The sequence below is a fragment of the Nothobranchius furzeri genome, chromosome 11 (assembly GCF_043380555.1).
Source record: "Nothobranchius furzeri strain GRZ-AD chromosome 11, NfurGRZ-RIMD1, whole genome shotgun sequence".
Classification (NCBI taxonomy): Eukaryota; Metazoa; Chordata; class Actinopteri; order Cyprinodontiformes; family Nothobranchiidae; genus Nothobranchius; species Nothobranchius furzeri.
The window spans coordinates 24351352-24367330 of NC_091751.1; the positions used below are offsets into that span (position 1 = coordinate 24351352).

General features: G+C 40.7%; 1 protein-coding gene across 1 annotated transcript in view; it reads right to left on the reverse strand.

Annotated features, from left to right (window-relative positions):
- The window catches only part of c1galt1a (core 1 synthase, glycoprotein-N-acetylgalactosamine 3-beta-galactosyltransferase 1a), a 36860-nt gene extending 22124 nt beyond the window's left edge, over positions 1-14736 (reverse strand). Inside the window, exons 1-3 of the mRNA XM_015976489.3 lie at positions 14636-14736; positions 14315-14483; positions 11150-11805 (exon numbers count right to left, since the gene is read on the reverse strand). Coding sequence (XP_015831975.1) covers positions 11150-11805; positions 14315-14477 — 819 coding nt within the window. The 5' untranslated portion in view covers positions 14478-14483; positions 14636-14736. The remainder of the gene's footprint in view (positions 1-11149; positions 11806-14314; positions 14484-14635) is intronic.
- Between the last annotated feature and the right edge of the window lie 1243 nt (positions 14737-15979).

Below are 15979 nucleotides of genomic sequence, written 5' to 3' on the forward strand. Positions count from 1 at the left end.
TCTGATGCTACACCTATCACTGTACTTGCTCTGTATTTTTGTCTTTTAAATCTTTAACTTTATTTGTGAATTTTAATGAGTTTTTGCAACAGAGTGTATGGGCTCTCCCTTAGAGATAGGGTGAGAAGCTCGGTCATCAGAAAGGGGCTCGGAGTAGATTTGCTGCTTCTCCACATCGAGAGGAGCCAGTTGAGGTGGCTCGGGCATCTGGTCAGGATGCTTCCTGGACGCCTTGCTGGTGAGGTTTTCTGGACACATCCAACTGGGAGGAGGCCTAAAGGTAGACCCAGGACACAGTCTCTCAGCTGGCCAGGGAATGCTTTGGGATTTCCCAGGAGGAGCTAGCCCAAGTGGCTGGGGAGAGGAAAGTCTGGGCCTCTCGACTTAGGCTATTGCCCCACGACCCGACTCCAGATAAGCTGATGAAAATGGATGGATGGATGGCTGGATGTGAATCTTAAATTAAACACAGAGTGGGACATTAGTAGTGTCGCCTTAATCCAGTGTTTCTCAACCACTTTGCTAGTGTGCCGTGGGAATTTATCCAATTACCGTGTAAACTATTAATAACATATCACTGAAAAGTGATTGCACTTAGAAAGTAATTTATTTTTATTCCAAGTCAGTTGGTAGCTGGAGTTAGCTATTTGCATTTATATTCTGAGAGAGGTTACATGACACAGGCAGGCAGCGGGGATGGGATCCTGATCAGAGCCTGGTATGGGAGGGAGTCAAAACAGAGCAAACACGGTGAACTCAAGACAGTACAGCCAAAGCTACGTTTCATTTGGATTTACTTTCACTGAGGATGCAGCGACACAACTTCAGCATGTGGCGATAAGCTCTCCAACGCTGCGATGGACTATTTTGTTCACTTGAGTGAAAACATGGAAAAGCACGACGTATCTATGTGAGCCGAGGTTTTCAACTCTCGTGCATTGAGCATGAGACACAAATTTCACTGCATCCACACATTCTTACACAATACCTCAGATTTCTCACCCCCTCACACACACAGACACACAGACACACACACACAAACACACACACACACACACACACACACACACACACACACACACACACACACACACACACACAAACACACACACGCGCACACACACACACACACACACACAAACACACGCACTTTATTTGGTGTGGAACGAGTTACTCGTCCAGTTAGCTTAGCCTCAGCACGGCTATGGCTACTTCTGTCTCTGCTTCTCCGTCTCCTATCTCTTGCTCTCTGTGTCAGATGTTTAGTTACTCCTCTGCCTCCTAAAGCCGGGCGTACACTGTGTGACTTTTTCACTTTTTTGAACCGATTTTCCACTCGTACGAGAATCCACGAGATCGGGGCGAGTTTTGCGCCGAGCGGTCGTGTAGTGTACAGGGGATTACGAGAGGCGATTAACATCACGTGACCAGCTACCGATCAGCAGTCGTGAGCTTGCACGGACTTCTGGCGTGTTTAATATTTCGCTTGTCCCTCGTGAGGGTATCGCACTGCTGAAGCGGCGCTGTGAGCAGCTGAAACCCAAAATGTATCAGAACCGCTCACGGCGCATGTGCAATCATGCATCAACACTGCCTGCCCGCTATTTACCTAATAACACACGTTGTTCGTTTTAATTTCTACACGTTTTTTTACTCACAAAGATTGTCAAGAAAGTGTGTTTGTCGTGTTCATGTCAAATTAAACTGATCACAAAACACAGATTTACTTTCTGTATTTCGTTTTCCTCATCCAACCCCCATAAATCCCTGTGTGTCCTCCTGCAGCACTTCCGAAGGACAACAGGCAGAACAAGACAAAAAAGTCTGACGTGTTGTGTAAAAACTGCTATTTTTAGCATATTTTTAGGTCCGACGTCTTGCTACCAGACGTACAGTGTGAGCAGTCAGGTCGCATCCGAGAACTGGGTCGTACAGTGTGAGCACATGACTCGTGAGATCTGCCCTGCGAGGAAGTCGTACAGTTTGAGCTGAAGCTGAGCGCTACGAGGAAAAAAGTCGCACAGTGTACGGCCCAGCTTTAGTGATAATGGTACGTGTAATAAATGTAGCATTTTTGTAGCTTTGGGGGCGAGAGAGTCAGAATTGGAGGCCCGGCTTCGTGCTGTTGAAAAGCCCGTAGATAGCCATAGCTACTTAGCCAGCGCGGGGTTAACTAGCTCAGAACCACCCTGTAGCGGTCCTCCAGCAGAACCCGAGCAGCCGGCTGGGTGACGGTACATAAAGCCACACTCTATTAGAGCCTCAGCAGGCTTGAGCAGTTTTGTGCCTGGCCAATCACAGAGCTCTATTGTTTTGGTGGGAAGGATGATGCAACGGAGTGGAACAACAAGGATGGTGTCAGCTCATTTGAAAGAGCTTTGGCATAAACTTTAAACTAGTTAGACTTGGGCTTTTCTTTGAGTCAAGAGCAGATAGAGATACTTATGTCCTTTATTTAGAAAAAGGATGTAATTGCATCTTCTTCAATAATTTATAACAGACTGTCCCATAGACTGACGTCCGTAGCGGTGAGTACATCACATCGTTTGTTGTCCAATGGCATGTGGAGACAGTTTGAAAGACAACTGTACATTCCGCCCCATGACTGAGATCCATCTATAGGTCATTTAGCATATAGGATGGCTTGTCTGTATATACGGTAGGAATGACTGATAAATTATCTTTAGAGCTGTTGCAGTAATTGAGGGCAACCTTAAAGAGCAAGTCACCCCCTACTTACTCTTACTCCACTACCACTTCCTGTTGGAAAAATTGCAACAAATGATGTTGCCTGGCAGACCAAATGTGTGAAGCCGCTAACAAATACACACACCCAAGCTCACAACGGCAATATGACATCATATGGTACCGGCTTAAGTCATAGGGTACCTCTTGGCCAATAGCGAAGGCAAATTTAAATTCAAATGCAGTGCAGAGTTATTACCTGAAGAGGGCGCAACACTGACAGTTTTAGGCAGAAAATCTTAATTTGAACTAAGATGCACTTAAGTGCCAAATCATTGACTACACGTGTCTACAGAGCAATTAGACACCATTTTGTTTTAGTTTATCAGCAAAACAAGTTGCTTTGGGGGTGATTTGCTCTTTAAGATTGTGAGAGGAACAGAATCAAAAGTTGTGATTTGTTGCGGTGTGAACCTGGCCTTAGTCATGTGTTTATGACCAGTAATGACAGTTTTCTAGTTGTAAGTCTTGGTTTCCAATCATTGGGTTTGTAACATCAGACAGGGAAAGCAGTAGCTCATTAGGTAGAGCGGGTTGCCCAGTAATTGGAAGGTTGCAGGTTCGATCCCAGCTCTGGACAGAGAACTCTGCTGTTGTGTCCTTGGGCAAGACACTTAACCCACGTTGCCTGCTGGTGGTGGTCGGAGGGACCGGTGGCGCCAGTGCTCGGCAGCCTCGCCTCTGTCAGTGCGCCCCAGGGCAGCTGTAGCTACATCATAGCTCATCTCTACCAGCGTGTGACATTTTCAAGTAGCAGTAAGTGACACCTTACCCATTGTCGGTGTGGACTTCCTTCTTGGTAATGATATTGCTGGAGGTCAGGTTACCCCTGCCCCAGAAGTTGTTAAAAACCCGATTTCATACACTAGTGAAACCATTTCCGACATTTTTCCTTCATGTGTGTTGACTCGTGCACAAACAAAGATGAATGATCACGTGTTTAATGTGTCATCACTGTTTGAAAATGATGTGCAAATAACAGACCTGAAAACTTGTATTAATAGAGTGGGAAATTCTTCTTTTGTTACAAAAATAGATTTGCTAAAAGGCTATTGGCAGGTACCTTTGACCCCTGCAGCTTCGGAAATCTCTGCCTTTGTAACCCCAGACGCCTTCTTGCAATACACCGTTATGCTCTTTGGAATGCGCAATGCTCCTGCAACGTTTCAAAGGCTAATAAACACCGGTATAGCTAACATTGAAAATTGCAGTGCTTATTTGGACGATATTGTGGTTCATACCACGTCATGGGAACTGCATTGAAAGACATTACGTCTTCTTTTTCAGAAACTGGCAAAAGCCAGCCTGACTATAAATCTCGCAAAATGGGAGTTTGTGAAGGCAACTGTGCCCTACTTAGGAAAATAAGTGGGCCAAGGATTCATACGACTGCTCTCGGATAAAGTAGAAGCCATCCAGTCTTTTCCTGTCCCAAGTACTCGGCGAGAGCTTTGTCGCTTTTTGGGAATGTGTGGGTAATATCGCTCTTTCTGTAGAAACTTTGCCTCTGTTGTGTCACCATTAACCAATCTGCTGAGCCCTAAAGTAGAATTTAAGTGGGACGAAGCTGCTCTGAAGTCATTCGTTTCATGTAAACTTTTGGTAACGTCGGCTCCTGGGCTAAAAGCCCCTGTAGCTGACGTTGAAATGTTTGTGTTGGTTGCCATGACAACACCAGCAGCGCATCTGAGATCGTTATGTTGTCTCTGTTTGTTCTCTTTATTTGGTACTCATATTTGTGTACATTTGCCGTAGAGTGATACCTCTTTCTTATAAGAAATGTTTCTGTTAAGATTCTTGTGAAGTAGTCACTTCCTGAGAGTCGCGGGAAAGACGACACAGAGCGGTAACACGGCGGACTTTTCAGAATATACATCTTTTCTACTGCTGGGTTTACAAGGCGTAAACAGTAAAAAACGTTATACTGTTCTTTGTTTAACACTTGTGCACTTTGTGAAAGAAAATACGTGGCTGAGATGAATATCATATGTGTAATTGATATTATTTTACTTGTTTCTAGTTTTCACGGTGCTGCATGATTGTGAGAGAGAAATAAAAGAATTGTGGACATCAGTATGAAGCGTGAATTCTTTCCACCAGAGTAGATACAGCCCCAGATCTAACAAAACCATTCAAGTTAGAAGTAGATGCATGTCAGCTTGGAGCAGGTGCTGTACTTTTGCAGGAAGAGAATGACCTAGTTCACCCCATTGCTTATTTTTCTAAAAAGTTTAGTTCGTGTCAGACACGATACTCTACTATAGAAAAAGAAACTTTAGCGCTCCTTCTTGCTCTCCAACACTTTCATGTTTACGTTGGTTCCGTTAGCAGACCTTTAGTTGTACATACTGATCACAACCCTCTGGCTTTCTTGGCCCGTAAGTTCAACAGCAACCAACGCCTCATGCATTGGGCTTTAAGACTCCAGGAATACGAACTTGAGATCAGACACAAAAAGGGTTCTGACAATGTGGTGGCTGATTGTTTGTCCCGTAGTTAAGGGAGCATTTTTTTTACAACCCTTGGGACAAATGTGTAGGTTTTAAGGGGTGTCTTGAAAGAAAAATAAATAAATAAATAGAGTGAAAAGATAATACTTATATATATATATATATATATATATATATATATATATATATATATATATATATATATATATATATATGTATGTATGTATGTATATGTATGTATGTATGTATTTTCTTTTCACTCTCTCTCTCTCTCTCTCTCTCTCTCTCTCTCTCTCTCTCTCTCTCTATATATATATATATATATATGTATATATATATATATATATATATATATATATATATACATATTATAACACTGGGTTTTGTTTGATGGGGGGGTGGGGGGGAGTGTTATGTTCCCCTGGGTTTTCCTGTTTAGCTGTTGTAGCTAGGTACTGTAGCTACCTCCTTTAGCTTAGCTCCCACCTCTGCGTTAGCTTTGGGTTAGTTTCAGGTTAGCTTGTGGCTAGTTCAACCGGGTGTCGTCATTTGATCCCAGCCTTACAGCCCCACCCTCAGCTCCACCTCTGTTCCCTTTTGTAGAATTGTCTGGTCTTTACGGAACCTGTGACACGGTCAAAATGGTGGTGGTGACCACCTCCCATTTTAGCTCAAAAATGTGTTATTGGAGTCTATGGAAACCCATTGTCCATATATATATATATATATATATATATATATATATATATATATATATATATATATATATATATATATATATATGCATATATATATATATATATATATATATACATATATATATATATATATATATATATATATATATATATATATATATATATATGCATACGTCTATGTCAATGGGTGGAACAGATCTGGACTGATTTCTCTTCAGGGATTAAAAGGGGAGCCCAACCAACATTCAGGGAGCTACTTGTAGGCAAGTAGGCCCCAGGGTTTTTTGAAGGCTTTAAGCCTGTTTTGTGAATTGCTTCTGGGATGTATTGAGCCCATGGACGTCACTAGGATTGAGATATGGGGGGGCTTAGCCCCAGGAGGTTGACCTTGAACATTTTTTTCACACCCTGCAAAAACTTTGTCAATTAATTCATTACATGAAGAACATTTAACAAAACCTACTTTTTTACCACTTTCTTTTCCTTTCCTACCTTTGTGCATTTTCTCTCTTCTTTTTATAAAAAAACACTTCATCAGTTCATTAGTGGGGTCTATGTTGAAGAAAGATTTTATATAAGTCCATTAAAAATTAGATATGTTATATTTCCAAATAAAGCTATTCATTTCAGTCTACTGCACTTAACAGGGGGAAATGTTGCAGTCATTTGTTTAATTTGTTTAATTACAACTTGCTTGATTATAAATGTTACTGAAATATGACAAAGAACAAATGAATAATTGTCAAACTTTTATTCTGCCAAATGAGTGTGCAGTTGACAGTTTTAATATATGAATAACACTGATATGATATGGAATAAAGGAGTATGTAATTAACAATTACAAGACAAAATAACAGTATATATGAAAATTAGGCCTGGGACTTAATTAAAATTTTTAATCTAATTAATTAGAGGCTTTGTAATTAATTAATCTAAATTAATTGCATTTTAATTGTTCAGGAAAATGTACTCTCAAAGCAAAACTTAATTAAAATTATGAGACAGAGAATTAAACATTAGACATAGTTATTACTGTAAAACTAAAGCTTTTAATAAAAAATGCATTTTAATTAATCAAATGTCACTGTGTGATATGAAACAAGACCCAAATCAACTAAAATTTATAATTACAAATAGAAAACAAATGCAAAGGGTTCCTGAGCCTTTAAATAGTCTCTATCTAGTTGAATGACTGAAATAAATTTGACTTTGCACCAGATTATAATTTTTCCAGTTTTACTTGTTTGTATAATTGGGAGTTTTTATTAGCCTTTCTACTCATAATGTAGTAAAAACACATAAATATTAATCCTTCAAAATGACAGTAGAACAGGCACAAATATGATCTAGGACAGGGGTGTCAAACTCATTTTAGCTCAGGGGCCACATTGAGGGAAATCTAGTCCCAAGTTGGTTGGACCGGTAAATTAAAAACAACTTCAGATTGGTTTCTTTGTTTTAATACAGTCAATATAAAACAAAGTTGGAGCCTGAGGACAGTGTATCCAAAATAGTACAAGTACAACACCTGAAGTGTACTTGAAAATTTGAAAAGTAAATAAAAATAAAAAACATTCCTTAGCGATTCAAAGAGCTTACAGATCACATGGCTAGATCAGTTTCATGCAGCACTTAAAGTATATTTGACTCATTTTACTTTACATCGTTTAGCTTTCACCAGCACATCAACATCAGAAGTCACATCCTGAGTGGCGGCCAACTTCAGGATGTGATTCAAGTTCTTGTGTGAGCCTTGAGCGCAGCTTTGTTTTATTTATACTCATTACAGAGAAAACTTGCTCACAAAGATAAGTTTATTTTCACTCTACATTGTAAAGTATGAAAATAAAGTTTACACAACCATCTCGCGGGCCACATGTTTGACACCCCTGACTAGGACTTAAATGTAATAACTTTTAACACCAGAGCAGGCATGACATATTCTGAGAATGATCAGAAACACCAACTGGTTCCAGCTGGATGACTGGAGGATGATGGGATGATAAAAGATCATGGCGAGGAAATAATGATGTGACGAACAGGTGAGCGGACCTTCCTTACATGGGAAGTCCTGATGTCACGTTAAGAAGGGGATACTGCAGACCCGCAGATTCACGCCTGCAGCAGAGAATCTGGTGTGATCTCCAGCCTGATCACCACTTCCTCGTTCCTCGCTGCCCCTGATGCACTTAAGCATCCGCCCCTTAGCTGATGACAGCTTCAACACACCTCGCTGCTTAATGATAGTAATGCATGTGATGTTTAGACAGAGACTCGTCTCAGAAACGTATAACTCCCCGACAGCATTGTTTAGAAAATCATCAGAAAAGTTTTAGAGTGTTTCTGTTTTAACTTAAACTTCTGTGTTCAACTTTAACTTTCACGTTGTTTGTGATTGTTTACAGAGTAGTGAGAACACGGAGCGTTCTCCCAGCGGCAGCCTCTCGTTTGTCTTACTTTCATAAACTACTGTTAGGGCACAGAATTATTCTGTCTGGGGCTTTCAGCGCTGCACAGATGTTACGTAAATGTTAAAAATATAGCTTACCGCAACTTTTGTAAAGTTTCCAGTGCCACCGGGCAGCCGAAGAAGAGACGATCTCTGAAAAATGTCCGCGACACGGACTCCGTTGTTGCCTGGAAGTTTTTTTTTTCAAGTTAAGAAAAGAGGCGGACGTGTTTCCTAAATCCTGCATCAGTCCAAGCAAGGCAACTATTCCGTTTTAGTAGCCATTAGCACTGTGCATTGTTGTGTGCGTCAGTGATATTCTGTCTACGAGGAAGTCGTGCAATGACAAAGGTTCCGTCGTGCTCGAAATGCAAGCTGCGATTAAATGCGTGAAATTTTTTTAGCGTGTCGTTTTTTTTTCTAATTAATCAAAATAACGCGTTAAGGTCCCAGCCCTAAAAAACTCAAAGATAGGGGGGCTTGTGATTATTTTAGGGGGGCTGAAGCCCCCCTAAAACGGACCTAACGACGTCAGCGGTTGAGCCCTTTTGCTCTAGTCTTTTGAGCTGGTGTTTTTTGTTTACAACTACCTTGAAGTAATCTTTCAGTAGTGTTGGCACCAGGTTATGTTGTGTGTTACTGATAGTACGGTTGTGAGTGTGTTTGCCCACACACACGCAAAACACAATCGAATTTATTTTTAGTTTTTATACTGACACCTGTTGTTTAGTGGGTTTTGATTTTCTGTTAATCTCTGTCAGAGATTTGACTAGACTCCAGTCCTTGTTTTCCCTCCTTTTCCTTTATTTTGGGTCTGTGTCTAGTTATTTATGTTAGTAATTCTTGTCCCTGCCTGTTGTGTGTTTTTTTTTATTTATTTTTTAAAGGAATAAAATATTTTTGGTTGCCACTAACCTGCTCCTCTTTTACTATTTAATATATCTTTTATGTTCTGGGTCAGAACCAGGATTCCCTAGTCCAGGCCAGGTCAGTGTCCTTTAAACAGGACCCTAACAATGGGTAAATGACTGATTGTGTTGTGAAGTGCTTTGGGTGGGTTGTAGAACCCTAAGAATGCGCTATACAAATACAGACCATTTACCATCAACAAAATCCTAACACCATAAAGCTGAAGCTCGGCATTTAAAGAATTGACTTGGTGTTTGCTATATTTATGTTTTATGTTTGCTATGGTTGTGGCAACCATCTTGATTTAGGTGGTTTTGAAAAAGTTGTAGAAGTAATTGACTAATGTATTTCTTTAAAGTGATGATATGTATTTTCCCTGGTGATAGTTGGCAGTACATACCAAATCATTGCAAACAAGTGGTGTTTATGTATTCAAGTAAAACTGTCATGGTCTGTGTCTGCATCTTTCCCCATGTGTCTCCTGATGTCCTCCATCCATCTCTAAATTCCCCTTTTGTGTCTTATAGCGCCCTCTTGTGTCCTTTGTCTGCTTCTCATTTATGTGTCTTCTGTTTGTAGCCCTTCAGGTCATCCCCAGCCCCTCCAGTTGTAGCTCCAGCCGTTTTGTCCCCAGCTCCCTCCTGGTTTTCTTCATGTTCTCTTGGTCTCCCCACCATATTTCTATAGGTCTATTATTTCAGTTTTGTCTATGTCCTTCTCAGCTAGGTGTGTGTGTGTGTGTGTGTGTGTGTGTGTGTGTGTGTGTGTGTGTGTGTGTGTGTGTGTGTGTGTGTGTGTGTGTGTGTGTGTGTGTGTGTGTGTGTGTGTTGTGTGTCCTTCCCCAGTCAGGTCCGGTGCCCTCCCCTGCTCCTTCCTGCTCCTCCTCCCTGATTAGTTATTGCCTTCACCTGGTTCTCTCCCCACACACCTGCAGCTCATCTGCCTCCCATTATGCCCCAGTCTATAAAGCCCTGTCTGTTTCTCATTGTCTTGTCGGTCCATTGTTGTTTGTCAGTGTTGTTTTGGTGCTCTGTGTGAGCTTCCTGTCCCGTCCCCAGTTTGTGCTCTAGGTGAGCTCTGTTCTCATGTTCTGGATTTTTGGATTTTGGCTCCCTGCCTTTTTGGACTTATTTTTGTTCATCCTACAATAAAGGACTTTTTCTTTATATCAACTCCTGCCTCGTGTCATCCTGGGTAACTGCATTTTGGGTCCAAATCATCCTCTCAACGTGACAAAAACCTTATCAACGGATGGCTGTTAGGGTCAAAAGTCCCTGGGAGTGCAACCTTTAGCAAAATAACAAGCACATCAGATTTCATTTCATCAATGGCAACAAGTGAAGAGGTAAATGTGTAATACAACTTTTATGAAAGGTTAAAGTTTTTAAATTATTTGTTACAACTCACTAAATGTGTTTTATCCTCACGAGCTCCCGTAGAGAGAAACATGGCTTCTAATAAGGCACCGCCCAGAGATTAGACCTGCTCCCATGACCTTCAGACCCGATTTTTATGGTTATTTGTTAATCAATCAATCAAAGATACTTTATTAATCCCAGAGGGAAATTAGAGTTTCAGTACACACAATTCAGAGATCAGACATACATGGGCAAGACACATGACACGAATTGGTGACGGTGGTCATTCTCAACCCTGAGTCACGCTACCTTAATAGAGATAAGAGGGTAACATGAGGAATTGATTCGGGAGGAGGGGGAAAAGGCACTTCAGAGCTACCCTCCCACTAGCAGGACAGCTTTGCTCTGCAAAAAAACACCTCACAGATATGCAATAGACTTGGGAAGTTACAAAGCTGCCAATATTTTTCAACAACTCAGCATCATTCAATTCAGATTTTACTGTCAGATTTTGATTTTCATACAAAATGTGCTGCTTACCTCTACTGGAGCATAATGGTCGTAAATCAAATACCAAGGCCGAGGCCTTGACGGCTGTCGAACTATGTAGTAATCTGGAGGATAAGGATGAAAGGTTTGCCTCCCGTGTTCATCTCTGGAATCTGCTGGCTCCACCTTCATCGTCTCCAAACATTTACCCAGAGCCATGTCTTCTATAGAGGAGAAGTGTGTGCATTCTCCAGTACTGAACCCTTTGACAAACCTCCTCAGGGCCTCTTTACTCAGAACATAGCCTGCTCCTCCACTCATGTAACCTTGCCTGATGAAAGGCATGAACCTTCTGCCCAGGTAAAAGGGCTTTTCTGGGTCGTGTCTGGATAAAATGTGGTGTAGATTCTCCAAGACCACAAATGTATCATCATCTGCTTTTAGGAACCAGTCTGCTTCGTCCAGGTGATGTTGATGGATGTACTGCAGGGCTCTGATGGTCTTCCAGTATAGGTTGTCTCTTCCTTCACTCACATTCAACTCCACTGTGGGAAAATCAGTCTTCACAGAGCTCATGAACAGCACTTTGTCACAGCGCTTGGCCCACGTCTCCTTAACGTGCTTGGTTCTGGTTTCAAGGTTTTTGGGTCCAGTCATAATCCAACATAAAATCCGGGTATCATTTCCTGTTTTGTTGTCTCTCTCACCTGTTGGATGCAAAACAGTTTTTAAGTTGGAACGCTTCATCGTCCGTACAGAACCAGCTCACTGTCTGTCGGATCTAAAATAAACAGCATCAAATGAGTCAAATTCAGAATGTCTTCCAGCTGTGATGATGAGGAAAGTATGACCTCGTCCTTGATCTCAGGGCCTTCTCAATCAATAAAGCAGACCCCCGTAAATTATCCCATGTGGCAGGGAGTTGTTTATCAGTAAGCATTCAGATTTGTCTGCCTGGACCAGCTTGCTGGCTCACTGGGACATTATGGCTTTTCTGTTGGAAGGTCAAAGATAAGCTATAACACCCAAGGTTTGCTAGCAAAGAACATCTTCTGCAATCAGAGCACATTAATACTTTATATTTTTCATTTTACAGTGGGGCAACAAAGTATTTAGTCAGCCACCATGTCTGCAAGTTCTTCCACTTAAAAAGAGGAGAGAGGCCTGTAATTTTCATCATAGGCAGACCTCAACTAAGAGAAAAGTCCAGAAAATCACGCTGTCTGATTTTTGAAGAATTTATTTGCAAATTATGGTGGAAAAGAAGTATTTGGTAAATAACGAAAGTCCACCTCAATACTTTGTTATGTACCCTTTGTTGGCAATGACAGAGGTCCAATGTTTTCTGTAAGTCTTCACAAGGTTTTCACACACTGTTGCGGGTATTTTGGCCCAATCTTCCATGGAGATTATAGAGCAGTGATATTTTGGGGATGTCACTGGGCAACAGGGACTTTCAACTCCGTCTAATGATTTTCTATTGTGTTGAGATCTGAAGACTGGCTGGGCCACTCCAGGACCCACAGGAGTGAGATCTTGCATGGAGCTCCTATCAAAGGAGCTTATCAGTGGTCTTGTATGTTTTCCACTTTCTAATCGTTCCCACAATTGATTTCTTCACACCAAGCTGCTTTCCTATTGCAGATGCAGTCTTCCCTGCCTGGTGCAGGTCTAACATTGTTTATGGTGTCCTTTGACAGCTCTTTGGGCTTGGCCATAGTGGAGTTTGGAGTGTGACTGTTCGGGGATATGGACAAGTGTCTTTTACACTGTTAACAAGCTCCAACGGGTGCCATTAATACAGGTAATGAATCGAGGACAGAGGAGCCTCTTTGTCTGTGAGAACCAGAAATATTAGTTGTTTGTAGACCAAATACTTCTTTTCCACTGTAGCTTGCAAATAAATTCTTTAAAAATTGGTCAGTGTGATTTTCTGGATTTTTTTTTCTCATGTTGTCTTTAATAGTTCAGATGTAGCTCTGATGAACATTACAGGCCTCTCATCTTTTTAAGTGGGAGAACTTGCACAATTGGTGGCTGGTTAAATACTTTTTGCCCCACAGTGAATGACGGAGATGGAGAATTGGATTTGGTCTCAGGGATTATTTGAAATCCATTTCCTTATTTGTCTTTGTTGAATTAAGATCTGTGCCGTTCTGACGTTCCTCACAGACTTTAGGACCTCATTTAAGGTCATTAAATAATTACTCGATACCTACTCTAGTAAATGACGTCACTGCACTGTTGCTCATTGTGTGTTTAAGAACAACGAAGCACAGATAAAATCTACAGCTCTAACCACGCAAAGACATGGACCTGCATCTCATTCACAAGGAACCATTACCCTAACGTGTTGCCTTTGAGTAACATCTAAGATTTCAAATAATCATAACTAAACAATGTTTTCCTTTTTCTACCAGGAAACAAAGCATTCAAGACTCCCTCACAGCCTTCCAGAGTAACCGGCTTAGCTAGTTTGCTTCTACTTTAAATACAGAAAATATTGCTGTGACAAGCTATTAATATCAAGTAGCTTTTCTTTTAGTCACTGTTAGCGTGTGAATGTGTGTGGGTGGATGACTGTGGTGTTGTAAAGCTTCTTGGGGGGTTGAGGACTCTAGACAACACTAAATAAAATAAGATATTTACCATATAAAACATAAACTTTATGAAGCATTTATTTTACCAACACCTCATAGAAAAATCAGATGAGCCCCACCAAACTAAATGATGGTGAAGAGATGCCCTATCTAAGGTCCCAGAGTGCTTTTATTTATTTGTGAATAATATGTTTTATGGTTTAGAGTGTGAAAGTCAACCAACCGCGATCGTACCCTCCTATAGCCAGATTTGTGTAACATTCTGGGATGCAGAACACACAAATGTCCAGAGCGAGTAGCTCATCAGGGTCTCAGCTAATTATTAAAACGACTTTAGATGGGGAGCCTCTTTATTTATCCGAGCTATCCCTCTTTTACAGGAATAGGAATTAGCGTGTGAGCTAAAACTTTTGTTCAAAAGCATTACATTTATATTGAAATGTCACTTTAAATGTTTAATTGATGCTCAGATGTGATACTAAGCATTTATTCCTAGCATTATTGTTATTTGACGATAAATAAAGCAGTTTATTTTTAAATGTTTCATTTCAGCATCCTAAACCGAAGCAGCTGATGTTTGAGTTTCATCTGTACATCTGGACCGGTGACTGCCTACCTGCAGGTGGATCCTGATGACCAGTGCCAGGCTTGATCCCCTGCACTGAATTGTTGACCTTTTCCACTGAGACCATTGAACTGAAGAGCAGGTGAAGTGAGAGAAATCCAGTCACCATCCCCATGGTGAAAATCCAAGTGGACATATTCCTCACTTTTCTCATGTTTCCCTGTCAAACCAACACATTTTCATCTTTATGTTACAATTGAAGTGAAAGTAAAAATATTAGAAAAATCAAGTTAAAAAAGATCAAATAGATACTTTTCAAAATAAAATGTTTGTATGTGTGAAAACAAATGAAGAAAATAGAAAAGAATTTACTGTCTTCTGAAATGAGCTCCGTCTAGCACACACACACACAATGCCAACTCACACAGAGTTTGTAAAAAATCAAATTCAGCTCAGGTGGAGCAAAACACATGGTGCCGTCACCAACATGCAAATAGGAGAACAAATAAAAAAGAGAAGAGGGGAGGGGGAGGCACCTGGGAGGTGTCACGCTGGAGGCAGGTGTGGATTCCTCCAGTTGTCAGAGAAACACGTTTTTCAGTCTTGTTGACATTTACCTGGAACAGCGTGGTGTGTCTGACCCAACAATAAAAATTCCTCAGAGCTTTGCTCATCCCCCTTCTGCACCACAAACACCAGCATAACTGGAACATCGACATAACCTTACTGATAAAAGACAAAATGTCAAAATGAATAAATACAATTAATAATATTAATTTTCTTCTTTTCTTTTTTTAACGAAAGACTTTGAAAAGTTTTGGGTGTCTAGAGAATTTTATTCGGGCAAAGTGATCTACAACCTTGATATGGTTTTGTAAAAATGTATTCTGGCTCTTCACTTTACTTTTCATCCATTGACTTTTATTAAAAACTGTTTGGAAAAACATTGCAAAGCTGTTTTTCCAACATTTGGACAGTAGGGCACAGTGCATCACCTTGAGTTAGCTCCAGGCTGGCTGTCTCGCACACCTTTGCACACACTCGCCTGAGTTTTCATCCTTTAAAATGTATTTGTTATCAGAAACTTTCACAAGGACCTCTGACGGATATCGGAATGCATCTGCTGCCCCAAGTTACAGCATCAACTTCCTACTCATCTAAACTGAGATTCAATGTCTTTGTATAAATTCTGAAGGAATTCTGACTTCATTCATTTACAGTTTTTTTTCCCAGTTGCTAACAAGCTCTCACCCAAACGTCAGATACTTGTTCTAAACCCTTAACACAGATTCACTCCTACAAAACACGATTGGCCAAATGGAAAATTTTCTTCTCCAAAACACATTTTGATAAACATAAACTATCTCTTAATTTCAAAATAGAACATTTCTTTCTCTGCACACGCTACCTTTATGAACTGTATGTCCACATATGATGTGCACGTTTCAAAGCATTCCAGTAAAAAGCTAATCCTTTTTTGCCTTTACGGTTTATTACAGGAGGTGCAGCAGAAATAATGTTTACAGTATGACAGAACAGAAAAATTTCTACAGTATTGCTTGTAGTGAACAAAATATCAATGAAACAAACAAGAGCATTCTGAACAAAAAAAAAAAAACAGCACAAAGCCCAGACAAAAAGGAGGCAACTACAAAACGCACTCAATTACCGTAGCTTATCTCTGCGATCTTCAAGGTTAGGCCACGTGTTTTCATC